General features: G+C 31.8%; 1 protein-coding gene across 4 annotated transcripts; it reads right to left on the bottom strand.

Moving 5' to 3' along the window:
- Positions 1–1,170: 1,170 nt before the first annotated feature.
- Positions 1,171–21,357, bottom strand: Nplp1 (Neuropeptide-like precursor 1). Of its 4 annotated transcripts, none has more exons than XM_070313419.1 (5): positions 21,196–21,357; positions 7,134–7,585; positions 5,954–6,810; positions 5,316–5,463; positions 1,171–3,799 (listed from the first exon to the last, which is right to left on the bottom strand). In XM_070313419.1, the coding sequence occupies exons 1-5, from the start codon at positions 21,268–21,270 to the stop codon at positions 3,595–3,597; spliced, it is 1,737 nt and encodes a 578-aa protein (XP_070169520.1). In that variant the 5' UTR covers positions 21,271–21,357; the 3' UTR covers positions 1,171–3,594. The 4 variants fall into 4 exon arrangements, 3 of the variants coding, with proteins under 3 accessions (XP_070169520.1, XP_070169522.1, XP_070169521.1); XR_011448401.1 differs by having other exon boundaries at positions 3,711–3,799; positions 5,012–5,463; XM_070313420.1 differs by having other exon boundaries at positions 3,711–3,799; positions 5,303–5,463.
- Between the last annotated feature and the right edge of the window lie 1,921 nt (positions 21,358–23,278).

Raw genomic sequence — 23,278 nt, 5'->3', positions numbered from 1 at the left:
ACATAATGTACTTAGATTTAAAAAATTTGCATCAATTTTGATTAAAGACAAAATTTATACAGCGAATCGAAATTTTTATACAACTACGTATATTTCTGTAAATTATCAATTATAATTCCGTATTTTTTTTAGACAATCATCTTCAGTTGCGAAGGCAAGAATTTAAGTATCGAACCATCTACGTTGATCATTAATAATTTTGAAAATTCCAATAACGATAATAACGTTGCAAATATTAGATCGTAAATAGAAACAATAATGGAAACTACAATAATTCTGGTAATGTTAACAATGATAATGTGTCGCCTTCTATAATTAATAATTCGAATAACAACAATAACAACAATGATGTATCCAACGGAAACAAAGGTGTCAATGAAGACGTCGAGAATAAAAACAATAATGGCAATAATTCTGATAATGTAAATTCCGATAATTCGGAAGCGATGATAGTACATAGCATAGAACGTATTAGTATTGATATTAATAATGTTGTTGCTGACATTAATACCGATTGGATATTGCACATACATCGAGTAATCTTCAAGTAACAATCTTTAAGATTATTTACTATAACATAGAAAAATTATATTAAAATTATATTAATTATTATAAAATAAAATAAAGATCAATGTGGCTTGTGTATTGCAATGCAATAAATAGAAAACAATAATGGACCAACTATACTGAGCTAAATTAAAGATGTCAATATTAAATTACTTGTGAATACAATATAATTCTTTTTACTTCGATGCATTTAATTCAAATATAAACGATTCGACTGTACTTAGTCTTCTTCAGTATAAAGTGATGAAAATATAAAAAAGTAAATTCTATTAATTAGTGATTGTATGTTAAAACTAAGACTTGGTAGCATTAAATAAAACCATATAATGCATACTAGAATATTTATAAATCATCCAAGTTAATTATATTAAAAAATTTGATATAACAAATAATTTTATAATATAATAAAATATGTAATACATTTTTCTTATTTGTTGTGTATATACTAATTTAATTTTTCTTTCTTTATTAATATCACACACAAATCAGATTTGATTAAATATATAAACATGAGAAGTTATATGATTTTTATAATTATATATATTATGATATTCAGCAGTAAAAAAATAAAAACGAGGCAAACGTATATTTGCGGAATAAAATTTCATATTTATTACTTCAATATTATTATCGTTTTATTGTCACTTTGGTTATCCATTATTGTCTAGACAAAAACATATAATACTTTAAACCGTAAAGTTAAAGAGAGTCGATAGACTTATATGTCATCCACAGCAATGATAGATCGATGATATCGCGACATCGAGCGTATTTCAACTGTAATACCACATAATACATGTTATACAACGACGTCTCTAACGATATTTAAACGAGATACACAATGAGAGAGAAAGAGAGGACTAAGATGAAAACGAATTCGCGTTATCACTATCGAACTTATCATTAGACTAAAGCTCTGAGCACTAATTTAGCATTTACATCGTACATGTTACTACGCTCACGGAGATTATTTCCTGGCTTCGTCAATCTTATTCGCGTGTATGCGAACGATCGAGTTTTTCACTGTAGTCATAGTCATAGATTTCTCGAAGAGAAACGAAAAGAAAGAAACAATATTCGTTGACGAGGGGTGAAGGGAAAGAGGTGGGAAAGTACCGCAGAAACGGTGCTCTATACCTAAATTCGTTACATGAAAAATGCCCCTTTCATCTTTCTTTTGTGTATGTATTCTCTTTAATCTTCAAGTCTTTAAATGTTTTTGCGATCAATGTATGTCACCTCGTCTTTGATCTCACTATACAAAGAATGTATAGAGATAATTGTATTATTTTCAGAAAAATAAAGTGAAATATATATCGTATCGTAACTGCATAAAAACTGTATTCTTTTTAAAAATGTTATAAATTTTATATTCTGAGAAATGCCTCTTCAAAAATCAAAAGTAAAATATAAATCTACAATCAATATATTTTATATTTTCTATATATGAGAGAGAGAGAGAGAAAGAAAGCCCTTTTCACGGATAAACTCGAAAATTATATGGAAAAAAAAAAAAAAAAAGAGAGAGTTTTAAATAGAAGATTGTCCTTTTTAGCATTATTTCAATAAACTATCAATTATCATTTAAGCAAATAATAAGCTTGAAAAACATATTCGTTGCTTTTCTATAGTTCTTAATATCACAAATATGTAAAATTATACATCGTGGGAGTCGCAGAAATATTAATCGCAACAAGATGAGAAATATCTGAAAAACAAAAGACAATTTGTTCGATTAGCTAACGAATTGCGAATTTGTAGTATTCTACTTCCAAACAATTGTTTCTGAAATATTTCGTTCAATGACGATTTATCCTTTTATGCCTGGTAATAATGGTCGAATTGACGATTATTCGCGAATCTTAATCCTCTTTTTACGATCCTACGACTTGCCACGTTCGTCGGCGCATAAAATATTTCGATCACGCGATGATTTATCGGTAACACTGGGCTAAATAATAATCATCAAAGTGACATACGGTTTCTCGCGGCTGTGCTCGTTTAAATGGGAAACCGGAGGCGGAATAAAATATTTTCGATCTCACGATGATTTATTACGAAGCTAAGTAGTATTGGCCAAATTGTGTGATCCTTTATCCTTCCTTTATCCGTTCGTATTATTGCGAGCGACACGATGCGAAGAGTCACGAGAACAAAATACATTTCATTCGAAAATGACTTGTCGGCACTATCGAGTTAAATATTATTAATGACAAGAAAAAAATTATTGTCAAATATTATTAAACCTTACGCTCATCGCAAAGATATTTCTCACGTTGCTTAAAAAGATACAAACTACAAAAGCCATAGCAATATGTTTGTTGTCGGTATCAATATTGAGAGAAGTATGAAGATATAAATATTAAGAAAATTACGTTGCGTATGCTTACTGAAATTTTATAGGAGCCACAATGAGACGAGGCCGCAAAGTTTCTAAAATATAAGATGGATCCAAAATTTATAACTGTGAAGAAAGATACTTAAAGAACGAGAATCTATCTGTAAATTGGAATCTCTTTTAAATACAACAGGCTTTCTTGCGTATATAGTTTAAATCTGTTCGATACAGACGGCACATTTAAGGCGTTACATTAGAATTATGTAAGATTATTGTCGGCGAACAGTAAGCTTATTGTTAATCGATGAATTGCTCGGCAAAAATTAATTTTCTCCAAATTTTTAGATCGTCGCTCAACGGGCTTCCTTACCTCTATTACACAACTTGTTTTTTTAATTTTAAATGTAATTAATTTTTTTGATAAAAGTTTTCGACAATATATTATTAAATGTATAACATTTGACGACAAATTATCGTCTGATAGTGATGGAAATACTCGCATATCTACCGTTGACAAGGCATAATCTATGGTTAATAAGGAAGAGCGTCAGACTCGAAATATTTTCACTCGTTTTAGTCTTGCGTGCTGTTTTCCCCTCGTCTTTTTTATAATTCGCGCTAATTACACAAGTGAGTCCGATGTATTTAATATTCGCGCTGCTTTGGATGTGAGCAGCGAAACAAGGACTTTACATGGAGCGGGGCGCGATGCGGAAATTCGACGTCCGTAAGAAGTTATCCATGTCCGGTAACAGCAAAAACCTCTTGAAGCCGTGCCGACAATCTCCGTGCAGGGACTGCAAGTAGCGAGTTTTCGGGGTGAACATCAGCCTTAGCGACCGAGTCGACGCGTCGGGGGTGTAGTTGGACGAGGACCCATCTGCGGGATTCTCCCTGAAATTCATTATACATTTGCATATTTTCGTCTATATCATAAAACACTATTCGTGTCAAACCTAACGCCACAGATTGGATCTGTTGGATCGATTCTAAACATATAAATAATTAATAGCTCTCGCAATGCTGACAATGTCCAACACTTATATCTAAAGGAAATAATATAAAGTCGATAGAGATAAAATAGATTATCATGCACACCAGCTATTATGCATAATTGTGTTAATATCTTGAATTTTCGTTTTTTATAAAAAAATTTAAAAAAACTGGGTTATACAAAGTGGTCCCGCAGGTTCCAGCCAGACTTTGAGATCTTATAGAAAATTTGTTTCTGAACAAAAAATTTATTATTTCAGAAAATTACGATTTCAGACGTTTTTGAGCGATAATTTCTTAAGGAAGCATTTTTCGACCCATGTTTATAAGAAATTTTTTGTTTAGAATTAAATTTCCTATAAGATCTCAAAGCCTGGTTGGGGAACGTTCGGGACTACCCTGTAGATAATATAGTATAGCAAGTATAAAAATAATAAATATGTATTGTAAAAAATTGTGTTTCCTGATTAAAATAATTATCTGATTAATTTTCTCTGATAGGCCTAGCTTAATGATCCTCGTACGCGCGCGCGCGTGTGTATGTGTGTGTGTGTGTGTGTGTGTACGTCAGAACGATGCACAGAAACATTCGACATATTGAACATCCAATGCTGATGTTACGTAGTGTCCTTATAGTTTTTAATCCTGCTTATATCGATTACACGAGATTATTACTTCTCCAAAAAATTATATGTATCGTCTTTAAGATAAAAATAGAATAAAATACAAATACATATCATTCCGATATATAACATTTGCATTTTTATGCAATAATATATTCAGAGAAATGCCACGAAATTTCATTAATGGTTCCCAATGTCACTCTCCGCAAAAATGATAAATATAAAAATGGGATATCCAAATAAATTGTATTATTCGCATCGCAATTTTTTTGTCTCTTTTAAAAAAATTTCTTTAATTAACATTGAGATCCATTCACAGTAAAACATCTTAGAAATTAAAAGTAACTAATACCGAGCTAATGTAACAAACTATACATCGATTCTAACCGTCTATAACATTGATCTACCAGTGATCTAACGATCTAGTCACATCGAGCGGCTAGTCTCTAACAGAGAGACACTAACATCGAAACATCGTACACCTAGCTACCGTGATGGTTCCAGATGGTAGTAGAAGAAGACATTGAAGAACGTTTTTTTGTACGTAGTGATTGTACATGGTGGTAGGTGGTTGGTTGGTTGGTATTTGGTGGATTATCTTTGACGTAACATGACGTGATGTGACTGATAGATCTGTTGGTACTGACACACATAGATATGAAATATTTTCTCAGTCTGTGGCAGGTAGGGCTCTACTTGATTACAGGTACGACAAAATACAGTTGACATCACATCGAGGTAGGAGAAGAGGATACGGCGGAAGATACGGAGAGGCGGCTACCTAATGGCCTGACCTTTCGACCAGATATCGCGGCGATCGAGAGAATCGTGGCGCACGGAACGACGGGAGCCAACCGAGGCGTGCGAGGGCCCCGATATGTCTCTTACTCGGTTGCAATACCTTAGGATAGCTCGAGTCGGCCAGCATCTCCGACGCGGAACCTGTTCCCGACAGAGTGTTACGGTTGACAACATTGAAATTGATTCGATCGACGCAACTTTCTTCTACGCTACCGTAGAATTTTGAGAATCTAATATTCGATATATGCGTAGAGGTAAAAAAGGACACACATATATGATTGAGAGATTAAAATCTATTGAACTTACCAACTGCAATTCCGTAATTAAACTAGTACGGATCTCGCTACGGTGTATCAATTAGTGAGCTTAAATATCGGTCAGTCAAAAAAGAGATAGAATTAACTTTTATCTTCGTAAAAGAAACAACTACACCTGTACGCAATAAATCATCGATAACACTTGCGAGATGGATATTAGAGATTTTTCATCCGCGTGAAAAATTTGTTTATAAATATAAAATATATTTTGTGTGAAAAAAAATCATAATCCTTTCAAAAATAAAAAAAATATTAATCTCAAATAAATCTCCCAACCGAGCAGACCGAAATGATCGATAGATGATTCTACCCACCCATAAACCTCTTCTCCGTGTTTGGGTAATGATCGGCGAACGCTTCCATCATATCCTCGTATTCGAGCATGTTGTTCTGCATGACGGGCAGCGGATATTCATCGGAGAAGTCGATCTGTCTCTTGTGCCTCGTCTGCGACGCGGTGTCCATCTTCCTGTTCGATCTGTTCTTCGTCTTGCCTTCGTCCAGGTCCTCCGAGACACCGAAGGGAATGGTCTGCCATTCGTTCCCTTTGTCTTCGTCATATCCTTGCCTGATGAGTTGCTGAAGGTCCAGGGGTTCGCTGTGCGTCTCGCGATCGTCGTTCAACGATCTCCCGTGACGATTGAGCACTCGCGCGATTATCCTTCCCGACGTCATACGGCCTCGTTTCACGATACCCGGCCAGTCGGCGTTTCTCGCCAAGGAAGCGACGCTGCGCTTGCCGTCGTCGCCGTATTCGTGGACCGTCTGATAGCCGCCGTTTCGCGCCAGCGAGCCCAGATAGCGTTTGCCATAGGGCAAAGAGGACTCCCTGGCCAGTGCGGCCACGTTCCTCTTGCCGTTCTGCGGCAGCGTGTCATATCTCGCCAGCGAGGCGACGTTTCTCTTGCCGCTCAGCGGCAACATACTCTGTCTGGCCAAGGAGCCGATGTTCCTCTTACCGCTCGGTAGACTGTGATCGCGAGCCACCGAGGCGATGTGACGTCTGCCCGTAGGCAAGGCGAAATCCCGCGCCAGGGAGCCAACGTTACGTTTGTCTGGCGGGTACTCGATCACTTCCGGATCCAGCTCAGACAGGTAGTCGTAGATCTCGGGCACTCGTCGACGGTACTCCTCGTCCAGCAACTCACGCATCAAGCCCTCCACGTTATCGCTTAATTCAATAAACCAGTTAATTAACCAATTCATTCATTCATTCAATAAACCAATTAATTAATAATTTTATTGAGCATGTTGAGCGAATAGAAAAACAATAATTTTCTAATGATAAAATGTAAAACTACATATTATTATATCATTGAAGAGAATCATGTATTCTTATTTATAATTTTAATTTAAACATTTATTAATGAATTATCGTGCTGTTTCGTCTATGCAGAGATTTTAATTTTTCTATCGTCTCCCCACCAAAAGTTTGAATTATTAAATTCATTTAAACTCATCAAAATCATTAAAATCCGCAGCAAATATTGATACCTAGAAGGTGCGCTCCTCTTTTCTTCGTCATCAACGTCGTCATCGCGTTCCTGTATACTGATTGGCAGGTCGTCGTTCTTGGCTAAAGTAGCGAGACTGCGTTTTTCTGATTTGGGAATTAAATCCGTCGAATCGACTTCCTCGTCCAGAAGACGTCCGGGAAATTCGGGCAACTTGTGAGTACGCGCCATGACACTGAGATGACCTCGCAATGCCGGGTTCCTAAAGAGCTCCCAGTAAACATTAACCGGTATGCAGATCTCAGTGTCCTCGTTTTCTTCCGAACTGAGAGCCTTCAAATGAGCCATGTCGTTATGATTTTTCATTTCCGGAATAATCCTTGCCGTTCTCGAATAGGCTGCTAGATTCGAACTGACCTCCGGTAGACGCAACAACACCATGAAAGTCTTCTTTGGTATGCATTGGCTGCCTTCTTCGTATTGACAGGTCACCTAAAGCGAAATAACGAAGAGCGCTGTTATGGTTCGATAATTCTTCGTCGTATATACCAGCCACTTAATAAAACGCAAACGTTATTTCTTGCATGGAAAGATTTAGATATATCTTCATATCCATTAATCTGCTTTTTTATTAAACAATATAATTATATGTCATATATATATATATATATATATAATTATTATTATTATTAATTATATTATAGTATTACATATAATAGAATAATCATATATTATTACAAATTTAATAATTATTTATTGTTTATTGACAAAATTATCACAACAAACTGATAGTAAAAGTAATGTGTAAAATGTGCGGAAATTCTCAAATATCTGATATACCAGAATATTCATCCTTCTCCGATTTCCACCATTTTTGTCATACATTATCCTATTAAATCTTTTATATATAACAATATTATCCAAAAACGACAAAGCCTGCGCCTAATATCACGCATGAGTGTGTTTCGGAGAATATCTCGTAAATATACTTTATCTCCGGTGTCGGACCCATGAACGTTTGACCAACGAAAAAATATCATAAAATGCAGAAAAGATCGATGCCTCTTTATTTTCCGCTTGATATCCCGGGGAAGATAGGTTCCAAGTTTATTCGTTCCTTTATTAACAATAACCCTATCATTCTTGTATTTACGTTTAAACTTTTAACTTGGCAAACTAAATTTTAACCATTATAATTTTTTACTCGAACGATCTTGGATAATAAAGATTTTAATACTGAAAATGATAGAAAAATGTGCGACAAGCTAATCAAAGCTTCAATCAAATTAAATTAAATCCGCGATAATAGAGTTCGTGGATAGAATTTATTACGAGAATGAAATACCGATACGGCGTACGCTCGATGTTTCCAGCATTCCACTTCATTTTAATCTCCATTATTTCCCCAATGCTCAAGGTAACTCAGTATTTATATAATCCGTTAAACTCCGTTTTAATCGATTATCGTGGATCCAAGTGACGTGCGCGTCTCGCGGCAAAGCAACCGTCACGTTTTGACATTAATTTTTCAGAGGAACGTGACGCGTCAGCAGCGCGATATCGGGAACAATGTGATTCGTGTCTACGAGAATTTATGAAAATTCAACGAGATACGAGACTGCGGCAATTAATCCGTAGACACATAATATGCGAAATATCGGCCAACCGCGCCGTAATTAAATGATCGTCTCGATGTCAGAGATGAATTAAATCTCTCTGCGGCCGCGACATGCCATTTATGTATATACGATCGAGCATATATTACATTGTAGTTTACGCGAAATACGTGGAGCGGATTGAAAATGGAAGTGGAAGGAGGTATCACAGTTTGCGAGATACCAGAAATACATAGCATTTAATATCTATCACCGGGATTTCGTAAAATATAATATAATAGTACAAAATCAAATGATAGAATCTATAAAATTGTCAGAATTGTGATTGATATTGGCAAAAATGAAAAATAAACATAAACTATTTATCGTGAAATATGTCATTATTATATATTGTTATTAATGTTATTAAAACGCTACATTAGTGACGCTTCAATCTCAATTTTGATGAAGCGCGTGACGTCAAGCTCTGGACACGATAGCTACAATTATAACGCACATCTGTGGCCATGTGACACCTGTAGTTCACATTTTGCAATGCAACGTGGATGTTAAATTTAAATAAATAATTTTGATATTTGTAAAAATTGAATTAATTTTTCTACCGCAATTTTAAGGAAATTTAATTATCGTCAAATTAAATTTAGAAAAAAAAAAAAACGGTAAATATGCATAAAAAGTTACACCTCACCGATTTTATCGTCACTCAGATACGTTGTAGGAGAGATTCTTCTGAGTAATTCGCATAAGAAAACATGCCAGAAGTAGAGAAAATTTATATTCGAAAGTAATTCTACAAAGTTTGTTGCAGGAGAATTCAATATAGATAACACGATACATTTTTCATATAACACAGAGAAAGAGAAAGAGAGATTTAAAAAGAATATAGATCTTTCTTTCAATATTTCAAATTATACACGCACCTGCTGCGTTTTATACTATACAATTCTCGATCTGCATATACGGGGAATATACGGATACATGAATAGGGGAAACGCACGCGCGAGTACATTTGCGAAAATTTGGTTACGTCAGCTACGATAATTTAATTTCATTTATCGTATAACCATCCACATTTTTTTCTCAGCAATATTAAATTTATTTTTATGTAACACGTTTTTCTAATAACAATGAATAAATTTCCAAATTATTATTATATGAAAGCAAAGGCTAATAAGATTATTTCTCCAAAGCGTTTGTAAATTAATTTATTTAACATGCTAATACGAGGATTCAAGCTTGTAACATTAATGAAATAAATATTTAATTATGGGATAAATTCTGGGAATTATCACTCCGTGCGAAAAGTCACGGGATAATTTTCGTTCGTACGCAGGAAGTGTTACCGGTATATGTAATCGCGACTATGTTTCATTAAACCCTTCCGTCTCTTCGATGAACGTGTTAACTTTGTGTTAACTCGTGTGATCCTCGACTGGTGAGACTAAATTGAATTCCTTCACTACGGCTTATCCTGCAAGGAAAATCCGCGCGTCATACGGAATACTAATTGTAAGTATTAACTTTCTCGGCAGTCAACGCGAAATTCTATTTACAATCTTCCGAGCAACCACGCGTAAATGTATATTATCTGTGTGTAGGTATATGTATACATAAAATGATAATAATTTTGATTATATCAAATAATAGTTAATATAAAATTTCTATAAAACAATATGTAAAATATGCTATTATTTAATGGCTTACAGAAAGAAATTTCTAAAAAATAAATATGAATTTTATAAAAATTTCAAATATAATTTTCAAAATATTATACATCACAAATTAAAATAAAATATTATCATTTACAATTGCCTTGGTATTTATTTATAAATTGTTTCAATTTGCAAATTTTTGATTTATTTCAATTTTTTATTTATCTAGGAAATTATTTATATAATTGAAATAATAAAAATTTATTGATAACTTAATCTGAAAGATTGATTAAGCAGCATCTTCGGATAATTTAAAAATTTTTTATGTAAACAAAAGAAATTTCTTAAAGAAAACTTTATTGTACTGCTATAAAAGACTTTATTTACTGATCCTTGTAAAAGAGACAAGAGTGCTAATGCAGATTTTTATCGAATTATCCTCTTAATGTATATTTGTATCAAAATACACACATTGCTGGACAACTTTAGCTTTAGAAAATGAAATTCTCCTCACATTTCTTCTATCGTGCACAATATTCAAAATACTTTGGTAGATTGCAAGGACTGTTCTTGACGGAGTGCAAGCAATGTAAATTCTTGCTGTCTTATACGAAATTCTGTCGATAGCAAAAATATTCAATAGCTTATCTCTGTCATTTGTTGCCACTCGAACAGATACTTTTATTTCTCTTTTTCCCGCCTTCATCTTTTTCATCACAGCATTTTCACAGCATTTTAAGTTAGTTTATTGACAAAGTGAACGCCTGGAAAATTTACTTCTGCGACTGCGCCACAAATTCCGCAGAGATATCAGGGATACACTCATCGACAATGTACAATCTGGACAACCCGTACATTCTGAAAGCTATTTTCTTCAGTGGAAAATGTGGATATACTTGAGCAAAAATCCCAGGTTAATAAAATCTCTTTATTTATTTCTGTCGCACATAAAATATTTACGATTCGTATCGATGTTATCGCGAACGAGAATTATTGAAAATTTTTCTCTGTTAAAGATAGAAAAGAGACTTTAAGCGTAAAAAGAAATAATATAATAATAATGATGTAAAATAAAAATGAATATAAAAGTAATAATATAAAAATAAATATAAAAGTAATAATATAAAAATAATAATAAATTGCTTAATAAATTTAAAATATATATTGCGAGCAATATTAGAATATTTAAAACATATTTGTTTTATAAATAATTAAAATTCCAATTATATAAATTAAGTTGTACGTAAAAACAGAATTATCTTAAAATTATATGAATATATCGCGATTATTTTTCAAATATGTTATGTCTTGAAAAATTATATTTTTAATAAAAAGGAAACGCGCCGACCGCGGCAAGTTGCGCGAACAGGACAAAACTTTTTCTCGAAAGAATCGTAGGTACACTTGAACGAAACGCAATAGCTAGTGACAAAGCGTTTTCCGATCCGTCGATGTCACATTCAACGTACATTACGTTACAGACACGTTCTTTTACAGGCGTAAAAAACACATTTATATTTTTCTCTGCATTATTATTATTTTTTTTTTTTTACACGATTACGTAACGATTATACAATATATACCGAAGGTCTTATTAAAAGATCACTTATATGTTCGATCAAAAGTATCTTCTACACGGATACTTTAAATGAACATTTACTGCCCTTGACAAATAAAAATTTCATAGTTTAAGAATGAAAAATCTGTAGATCGCAATACAAAAGATGATAAGAGTAAATACGAACCTTTGGATACTTAACAATGCGCTAGGGCTGTCGAAAGATTTCGCTATTGTTAATGAATATTACATGCATTCGCACTCACATTGCAAATTGCATTTGAAGAGGCGGTGAAAATCTCGCTTTTGTTGAAACGAACTAAATGGACTTTTCTTCGAGATTGTAAATTTCAGTAAATATTTTATTCATTTATCTTTTTCATTTTTTTTTATTTCACGTTTCAGATTAATTACTTATTAAATTTCTCCTCTCCCTCCCCTCTCCAAAGATATATTGCATATTATTTATCATTATTAGAAATATAATATCAATATTCATTTTATCTATAAACTCGCGAAAAGATTAATTATTACATAATTTATATCATAATTGATATTATAAAAATCCGTTAAAAATATTATTAAAATAAATTATTATTATTAAAAATATTATAAACTTGTTAATATTTATTAATTTTTTTATGATAAATCAATATATTGTATATAAGATTAAAAAAGCAGTTAATTTCAGAGGAAACATTCTATGCTACATCTTTAATAAATATAACATTTTTTAAGAATGTTATAACATAAACTTTGTATAGTTAGAATTGTTTTGGAAAAATTTATCACTCTTGAATTGATCTCGGTTGAATTCATCATTACTTGTTGAACAGCTTAGGTCGCTAATTTCAGGAAAATTAACGTGACGCGCTTAGAACTCCTTTATAACACTCATCTCAATATATATACTGTGTATACGGTTGCCTTAGCTACTTAATTAATTCTCGTATGACGATTCCAGTTAGTTGGGATAATCGCATTATCGAAGCTCACATTTGGATTTGCATTAAATTAGATTTCCTTTATCGCATGCCGCGACTTGCGCATCCATCTATAATCCGTCTGACAATACGATTTATTCGTACTACTTGTTGAACCATTATTGAACGCTGCAATAGTCATTTATTCTTTTTCCAATTGTATCTTGCATTTTATTCCGCTCGTATGCAATGGTAAAAGGTCTCTTCTGTATAAACCAGTGGATAAACTATGGCGATTTATTCTATGTAATGCATTCGCTGAAATTTACCGAGCTTTCCGTCGAAGAATACTCCACGATATATATGTCACGCGTATCGTGACGTAATCAATTATAAAAGAGATCTTCTCGCCCTATTAATGACGCCCACATATTGAGTTCGGAGTACGTTATTCTGCCTCGTTTTCCGCGAATAAAAGTGATTAACGAGCAGCACGTAGGGATCAACTTCTTGGAAATAACAAAGATTATATGACAAAGAGCCCTCTCGATGACAGATCACTCGAGGCATATTAGTCGCAATCGGGAAACGAAAGAAGTCCGATAACGACGTGAGTCACCTAAATTATGTTATCACTACCCGGACGATAGCTTAATAAATTTCTGCAAGCTTTACATACGATTTTTGCACCTGAATGAGTAATAAAAAAAAAAATGGAACTTCAGTCCTTTTATACTTAATAATACAGCGCGGTTGATGTATCGACGACCATGACTAGTTCCTTTCCGAAGATTGCTGTATCTATCAATACCGCTGAAGGGAAAAGAATAGTCAACTTTTAAAAATATTATTATAAAATAAACTAAATAAAATTTTTCGACAAAGCAAAACATTTATATCTTCTAAATTAGGGAAAATAAAATGACAGATTAAATGAAAATTCTACGAATCGATAATAAGGATCATCAAAATTGTCGACTTAAATTTCATTTTGAAGATTTTCGATTCCAGAATTAATAAGCTGTCATTTAAAAGCTCTTTCAGCTAATGAAGTTGCGGATCATTCATTTATACATATGTGCCATTCGAACTTCATTCGTTCATATGCGTCACAGATAAGCTCCCTTTTAACGCTACGAGACGGCGCAAACTCCAAACTAATTAAAGAAGAGCATGAATAATGATGTATGGTATAAGATTATAAATTAAATCAGAGATGTATCTGGTCGAATAAAAAATTACAAAATCCATTGTAAAACTACAAACAATTTGATGACGCATTCAAAAAGATATTCTTTACAAAAGAATGCTAAACACTTTATAAAAAAAAATGTTATATATTCTTTAAACACATAACCATTATTTATTATATATGTATATATATATATATATGTGTGTGTGTGTGTGTGTGTGTGTGTGTGTGTGTGTGTGTGTGTGTGTGTGTATGTACGTATAGACTAATCTTTACCATTAATCTCTGTTGCATTAATTAATTAAAACACAATGCATTAATCGATCTGTAAGTTTAATAAACGCGTTGTAGATAAGAGAAATTAAAACAGCTGACAGCAGCAGCTCAAACAATGAGCACGACACACCGTACAAAAGAATCGTGTCGCGTCACCTGGGATTCTCGTAAAACACGGGTAAAAATGTCGCGTGATCTAACAACATGGAACGGAGAGCGCATCTGCTTGCGCATAAGGCAAACAACGACATTAATCTTCCGACATTAAACTTGCACTTTTTTCAGACAGTAACGAGAGATTATCGTGATTTCGTAGTGTATGAAACATGATACGCGATATGATCGACAAGCCCCTCAGCATTCATAAGCTTAATCGCCCGCAGGCCCCCTTTAATCACTCAAACCATTTATTACTTACTTAGCAATTTCAAGCGTCTGTTTTTGTATTAAATTTACATCAACGACACAAAAGGCATTTTCTATTTTAATTATTCGTAAAACGATGATGCGAATCTATAAATAATTTATACATATATGTAAATTCATGAGATTTATACAATTAATTTCAAAGTAATTTAAAATCCGTAATTTGAAAATTATAGATTGAAAGTTGTATCAATTTAAACGAAGTAATCGAACGATGATTATTATTGTCGATTGCTATTGTAGAAATATTATCAAATTGTATCAAACGTTTGTCCGCTCGCGCGATCCGTGCTCCTGGAATTATACAATTAAATCCCGGAAAAAAAGTATCTATCATCTTTTATCAATAGTTCATCATTCGTCATGCGAATGTGCCGCGGACGATGATAATAAATCATCATGTACCATATCGTAGAAACGGAAGACATGTGCGCAGTTGATAACAAGTGCCGTTGTGTGTGATGCGGGTATGATTTATGTTTCATACACAATCACACGAATCAAACTTTCTAATTAATCTTTAGATTCATCGGGATGTACGCTATATAATTATTCGCGTTCGATGTTTCTACCCATATGTCATCTCACATGTCCGTTTCACATATGGTTCCATATACTTTCTTATGTAGTATGTTTATAAAAAAAAAATTATTTAAAGTTTACAAAATACAACGGAATAGAGATCAGGGGACCGAAAATACAAAGTCCTCGATAAATGTCTTCAAAAAATGCGCGACGAACAATCTGCATTTGATTTGCATACAACCGATTGCTCTCGTTTGCTTTTCTCATAGCTACGTAAAAGGGAAATTACTGATTGAAGATATAGACTCTGCCATAAAGAAGACCTTCGCGAACACTGATTAAGATTGAATTCGATAAACGATAAAATGATCAGACACGCCGTACAAACAACACGCGGACTCTTCTCGATTTTAAATCTTCGCTTATAAATATTCGAAACATCAAACGAATATGTAATTTTTAGAATATGAATTAAGTATTTAATCTTCTAATTGTATATAAATATATGTATTAACTGTCCATATAATACATTATATTTTTTACATGATATATGCAAAGTGTATTTTAAATAATTCGCAAGAATATTGAATAATTCATTTTCTCTGCGTGCGTGTGCGAGAATTTGTTCTTGATGAATATAAAATTTATTTTATGATTATGGATGAAGTTTGAACATTATAATAAACAATAAGAGTATTTTATCGAAAGATATTACTTTCTACACTGCTTTATGAGAAATATTACGTAAACTTTTGGAACGACTATGGTTACACCATTTGGTCTGACTATATTCGTTTTCAACTACTTTAAAAGTATTAGGGAACAACGAGGATATTATATCTCTATAATTCTCCGCAAAGATGATAAGATAAATCTAAAATTTCTCTTTCAAATTCCCACAATTTTAATGTAATTATAGTGATGTATGTCAGGCAAAGCGAACGCCCTTAATTTCTCTCAAGAAACGAATAGACGGAAATTAAGTCTGTATGCTTAATCTAGCATGCCCTTTGATCGGATGAAGAAGTACTAGCGGGTCTTTTGCATAACGATATCGATTTTAACTTACAATTGAAAGCTTTAGTCAATTAAAAAAAAAAAAATGTGCGAAAGAAAGTAAGAGATACAATTTATGTAATATTTGATGCACTATATAATAAATATCTTCCTAAAGTTCAAATAGTTCAAGTATTTTTTTCCTTCGACACACATATATATATTTTTTTTTTCTTCAACAAATATCCACTTTTAAAATTAGATTGTGCGCGACAAATTCTTCCCGTACAACGCAAGAGTTATAGTGAGTAATAATTCGCGTCTTCACAAAAGAGCCTTTTCAAGAAGATCGCACCGTCTCCTCACAATGTAATTTACACACAAATGCATCCGTGCATATGTACGGGACACCTTCACTTAGACCAATTTCTATAGTGTCTATAACATTACGCTGGCCTTTGTTTTCGTCGATTAAGAACGCCCACTGCTATTTAAATCACCACAATGTACGCGTTGTTATATCGTGTTTCGCCGTAGTCTGCTTACCCGACAGATAGAAAGAGAAAGAGAAATTTTGTAATATCTCATAAATTTACTTGTCGACATATCAGTCGATTTCTGACGAAATGTCACGGTTTCAATACTGCGAGAAGATGAAAATTAATTCTGATAAATCAAGTTTTAGTAAAAAATGATGTACTTTTAAATATACATCACACAGTATATTGTTTTTTATTTTAAATACGATATATAAAGAGGTAAAAGGTTTATTATAAAACTAATTATTATACATATATATTATGTGTAATGAAATAATTTGTATTGAAAAATTAAATCCGCTCTCATAGTCTCGATATTATCTCGCATTTTTAATAAACCGATACGATTTCAAGTATCAGAGTGCATTCTATGGGAATTAATTAAATTCCATGTCGTCGACAGTATATAGAGAAATAGTTTCTTTGAACAGCACAGAGCTTCTTAGTAGATCAATAAAATACGCTTTGTGCAACGAATCTTTAAAGACGTTTTCCATTCTTTCAGCGGCCGTAAGTAAAAGAAGGCAACAGGTTTGACTCCCTTTACCTTCGACGCAAACCTTAGATACCTTCTTAATATTTTAATCTCTTTTTACGTGACGTTCCCATAGCATTAAGTACGTCTATTGAATTTAAAGCGCCTTTTCACGTTTTTCGTATCGGAGTGCAATTACTCTTTTACGATCAATGTTGATCAGTTTGACAAATATTTTCTTGAAAAACATAGCTATTTTTTCTTTAATGATGTCAATTTAATATTATGTTGGCGTATAAAAAAATTACAATTAAATGTTAATGTAGAATTACATTTTTATCTCTCTCTCTCTCTCTCTCTCTCTCTCTCTCTCTCTCTCTCTCTCTTCTTTCCATATTTTAGAAATTAATATCCGTAATTAAACAGACAATATATAATAATACAAGTGTCACAAGCTATTTTTATGATATTCTTTAAATGCAAGAGAGAAAAAATATAGATATTATATATATATATATATATATATATATATATATATATAATCGTATATTAATATATGTATAATAGACTTTATCTTGATACTACATGAATGATAAAATAAAGCATAAATCCTTGAAAAATGCAGAAGGAAACTGTGATGGAAAATATATTTACAAAGAGAGTAAACAGAGGCAAGAGTATATTTTTCCGAGATAAAAGCGAGAAGAAAGTGTTTGGTGAGCGGTTTACGAAATTGCAGATTCCCAGTGAGTTGTTAGGACTTTAGGATTGCGCCCTGTACAAATTTACACTATGAAATTAAGAAACTTCGTAGTTCGAACACACTAGATTGATTCAATAGCCGAACTTGATCTTGCATTTCACTGTTCTACTTGGCAAAGTAACGACAATATGTTACTTGCAATCGTATAATAACGAAATAATTAACTTTCGCTATATTCCGGGATTATATTAATTCTCAAAATTCCGTGTATACTACGGAATGCGTAATGCATAAAAAATTCTATGTCTGATAATAATTATTTATACAAATATTTAAATGCAAAATAGTAAGAAGTACTATCGAGCATCTTTATGTTTTGAAATTCCTCAAAGAAATATTATATAATTCTTTTATTAAAATTAAAATTAAATTCTGCAACAAATATTTTAATTATATATTGTAAACTTGATATTAAATTTTTTTCCTTGACCTATTTTTTATTAAAAACACATTGTTCATTTTTCATTCAAGGTTTTTTGATTTTTCCTGGTTACGCGTCGAAGCATAAAAGTGATTGAAGAAGAATTATAAAAGTTCTCTCTCTCTCTCTCTCTCTCTCTCTCTCTCTCTCTCTCTCTCTCTCTTTCTTTCTTTCTTTCTTTGTACATAAAAAATTGTTCGGCTAAGCAGTGTTTGATCGTGCATAATCTGCTGTAATTAGAATACGAGTATAGCCAAGTATAGCTACCAAAGAATCGAGGAACTAATCTAAAGATTTATCGATGTTTTATCTAATGAGATAAGTTGTGAAATCCATGTTGCAAAATTGTTAATGTGTCACGTTAAATATAATATAACGTATAATTATAATATATTCGACATTATATCAAAGAAAAAAGATTTTGTGACAATAACTGGATAAATTACAATTAAAATTAATAATTATTTTGTATCGAATTATTTTTATAAATATTTGATAACAGAATAAATTTTTTTACATTTGTAATACCTTTCAAAATATAAGATGCAATTTATTTAATTTTTCAGATATATTTAAAAAAAAAAAAAAATAATAATGATTTCAAAGCTATTGTGAATGAGTGCAATACATTCGAATATACAAAATAAAATTTTCTTATGAAAAACATGTTTTCGAAATGGCGTTTCGGCGCTTTAAAACCAATTACAAGGGATCACAATAGTTGAAGTTCGCTTACAATAGAAGCCGCAATCGATGGATTCGTTAATTTTTAGGCAGATTTTAATTATCCGCGATATATATATATATATGACTAGAGCCGCCGGCGTATTGGTAAGCTATAATCTGTTCGATCAACTGATTCCCTTTGTAAAAGACTTGTAAAGCTTTTTAAAAGCGCCGCGAACGGCAGAGGATGACCGTATCAGCTGGCCTGAGAATAAATCCTTGAATTTTTTATATTCGAGCAAAAATGCGCAAATCATATCGTGCGCGAATTGTCTAAATGCAAACGGTCCCGAAAAATGTCAAGAATACGGCATTATCTAAAATTCAAATCGACGATTTATCCGATATCTCGAATGGACAACAAGAAATGGGCGTGGACGTTTTGCGCGCATTTTCCTTTCGACCACCATCCGCTATCGATGATGTATATGCTTATTTTATCACGTAAAGCTTCTAAAATTTTGATGGTTGAAATTGACAGATGTGACAATCGGTTGCGTTGAAAAATTGCAATTTGATAAGATATAAATGAACTTTGAAGTATATATGAGTGGTAAAAGAAAGTATTATTTTCGAAAATTACCGTACGTAAATATATGAAAGAACCGTATCAATACCGTTATATCTTTTATCCTAACAGACTCTATAACCCTCATATGATATAATGCTAAAAAATAAGAAATTTTATCCGCATTCCAGCCATGTAAGCACGTATAATACGATGGTATACGTGTTACGGTGTCATAACACGTTGGAAAAAAACTTTTCATCCTTGAACAGATTTTCTATAGAAAAAAATATCAATATTCTATAAAATTTAATGATAAATGATTTTGTCTGTATTCAAATCATACAAGCGCATATTATATAAATTATACATTCTAAACCTTTTATTAAAATTATTCAAAAATATATATATGAATATATAATTTTCCAAAAACAATAATTCGGAATATATACATATATATAATTTGTATATTAATTATTAATTATACATATGTATATATATTTTTTATGATATTTTCCTGGAAAGTTTTGTAGTATCTCGAATATCTCCATTTCTATCTTTACTTGTATGAATTTTATACAAAGATGTAATTAACCATTATGGAATTTCTCACAGTATAGTTATACACCGCAATAAAGCGACACGAGAGATTGCGATTTTACAAGAGCATACTCAAAGTGCCTGCCAAACATTCCTTATCTGCAAATATGTTTTGAACACGTTACTCGCTCAAAGCATTCGCTAGACTATTTCATCAAATTTAGTTAAACGTCAAATGAAATACAGCAATAAAAAATAAATTGCATATGGCCTAAGCTACAGTTTTTTGATTAAATTGGAAGAAATAAATGTATCATATATGATGCTGTTTCAAAATTAACTATTGATTAGAATTAAAGACAGAATAAAATAAAATATATAATAATCATCTTTTATTAATTCTTTCAAAATGTTTAACTGTTAGGAAGAAAGGGAAAGAGATGAAGAGAAGAAAGAGGAAGAATTGAAATATGATTAAAATTCTGTTTAATTCATATTATTTATCAATAATCAGATATCTTCACGCGAGGTTTAAGAAGAGCGACGTTGACAAAATATTTGTCATATATTTTTAAACGAGTCTCGTTTTAAAAGTAAAATTTAATTTAAATTTAAACATCGGACATAATATAAATTATGCTTATTTAAATTTGAATTTAATTATGCAAAAATTAAAAAGTAATATGACACATGTTAACTTAATATTTTAAATAAAAAAAAAAAATTTGTCTTAATATCAATCAAGATACATGTAACTAAACAAAAACTGGTGAAAATACAGGATATATTAAACTTTATTTCAAATATTTTTAGATTAATATAAAAAATTATCCAATATCAATTATATATCTATTTTATGGAGAGTGTACATTTAAATAAAATCACTTATAGATTTCAATTCTAACGTTATAGAGATAATTCATATATTGCAAGAAGAAGAATACGTAAAAAAGAGAAATGACTCACTGCAGGTCGACGAATCTCGTTGACGATGGAGATATAGAGGAATAGGCTTACGAGGTAGTTTTTAGTGAATGCCATCTTCTCGGAAGTTGATCAACCTGTCCGTCGCGACGCAAGCTTCCAAATGTGAGTATCTCTTCAGAACGTGTTGCCTCTTATATAGGGTGCATTTCAACCGGCGCAGGCGTTCCACCCTCTAGCGCTCTCCTCGCCATAGCGCACCCACATACAACGTATACGTAGTCGCGCCTATCTGTTTTTTTTCCCTTCCTCTCGTCAATGATGGGACACGCACAGATCCCACGCGGTGGTGAAACAGGCCATTCCACGGATACTTCACGAGGGGAAAAAAGGACGCTGAGAGAGTCAAGTTTCAGAATTGCAACGCGGCTAACATTCACGTTTATTGCATTTCGACGAAAAATAGTATTTGGCTATAATGTTACCCCATTCGAAGTAGCAGAGTACACTTTATTGGAAAGTTTCTGTTACTTTCTACGCGTTTTTATATATTGTAGATAAATGTATAAAACGTTATAAAAACGTGTAAAAGAATTAAAAGTATTTACTATAATGGTAGCAAAAATGGCACGATTTTATATCGTTAGAAATCAAAAATTTTGGAAACAATACATGGTTTCAATTTTCAATGCTAAAGTTTCAATGAAATCATATATCCATAATATTTTAATTATACAGATTTCGATGAGTTTCAAATACTATTATAAATGCAATTTGATTACGACTTTCATATCAAAAAATCATGATTATTATTTAAAATAAATTACTCATATAACTATGATCGTATTAAAACATGTAATAATTTTCGATATTGCATGAATTAAGATCTGTGTAATTTTTCTCTGGGAAAGAATTATGCATGCTTGGCATTTCAAAAATAGCACTGTTCTTTTTTAAGCTTCAGTTTTTCGTTGAGATTGAGTTTATTTTTTCTACAGTCTTTATTATTGCTTGAATCGTAATAAAAATTACTTTCCCAGCTATTTATAATATACAAGCCAATACAATTATAATTATATATCAATTCTTTTTAATTGTTCATTTGCTAAATTAATTTTCCTAAAAATTTATAGTACGATTTTTATGTGTATATGTGAATCACAAAAATAGAAATCATAAATAACATGAAATTAAAATCTTAGTAATATAACACATATGTACAATATAGTTATAGAAATATAAAGATTATATAGAATAAATTAGAGAAAAAAGAAATATATAGTTTTTTAAGAATGACGTTATTGCTACTATTACTATAGCATTTATTAAGCTAGCTTAATAAACTTTTGTATATAATATCTATTCTAACAATAAGTAAGTTACCCTGTATAAAAATATTAATAACGATAAGAGTTTTTTCCAATATTATCGCATGATATTGGGTGAAATTTAATTAGTTATTCTAAAAATATAAAAATTTTTATAAAGATAATTATTTCTGTACATAATTAAAATATTCGCTAATATAATCTTGAAGTGAAAAATGTATCTTACGAGTTTGCTCGAGGGGACAGAATAAAAAATAAAATACGAATAGAAATTCTCATTACATCGTCAATCGTGGCGAACCATGGGACTTGCAATAAGAGCCGAGATATCATATAGTCTTGTGACGTTCGTAGGATCGTATTTTGATACAGTCTTTTGGGAATCTAGAATTTCTACTATAATTAACCGTGTACGTTTGTCACTGTGAATGTCATAAGATCGATATTCCGAATATGTAAACAGGAAATAGAAAGCAAATAGTAGAATCGATCACCTTTTTCTCTCGATACGATTCTAAAAATAGAATGCAATTGCATAATTTGAAAAATTGCTATATTCATAGAGCCAATATATATATAGAATATGAATTGATAAACTTAATAATAGTAAATTACATTCTATATAAAAAATTGATGGTAACATAATTAAATTATAAAAATCTGTATACTAAATAATTATTGATAAAATATCGTTTGAATTTACAATGTACAGAAAAATATATGAATTGTTTTATATATATTTTATTTCACAAAGCAACTTTGTATCTTTCTCTTGCGCTCTTTACATATTTCTTATC

Source organism: Polyergus mexicanus, unplaced genomic scaffold (assembly GCF_030449975.1).
Source record: "Polyergus mexicanus isolate NDT 795.1 unplaced genomic scaffold, iyPolMexi1.0 SCAF_24, whole genome shotgun sequence".
Taxonomy (NCBI): Eukaryota; Metazoa; Arthropoda; class Insecta; order Hymenoptera; family Formicidae; genus Polyergus; species Polyergus mexicanus.
Note: the sequence above shows the minus strand (reverse complement) of the source record. Positions and strands in the feature narration are given on the sequence as shown.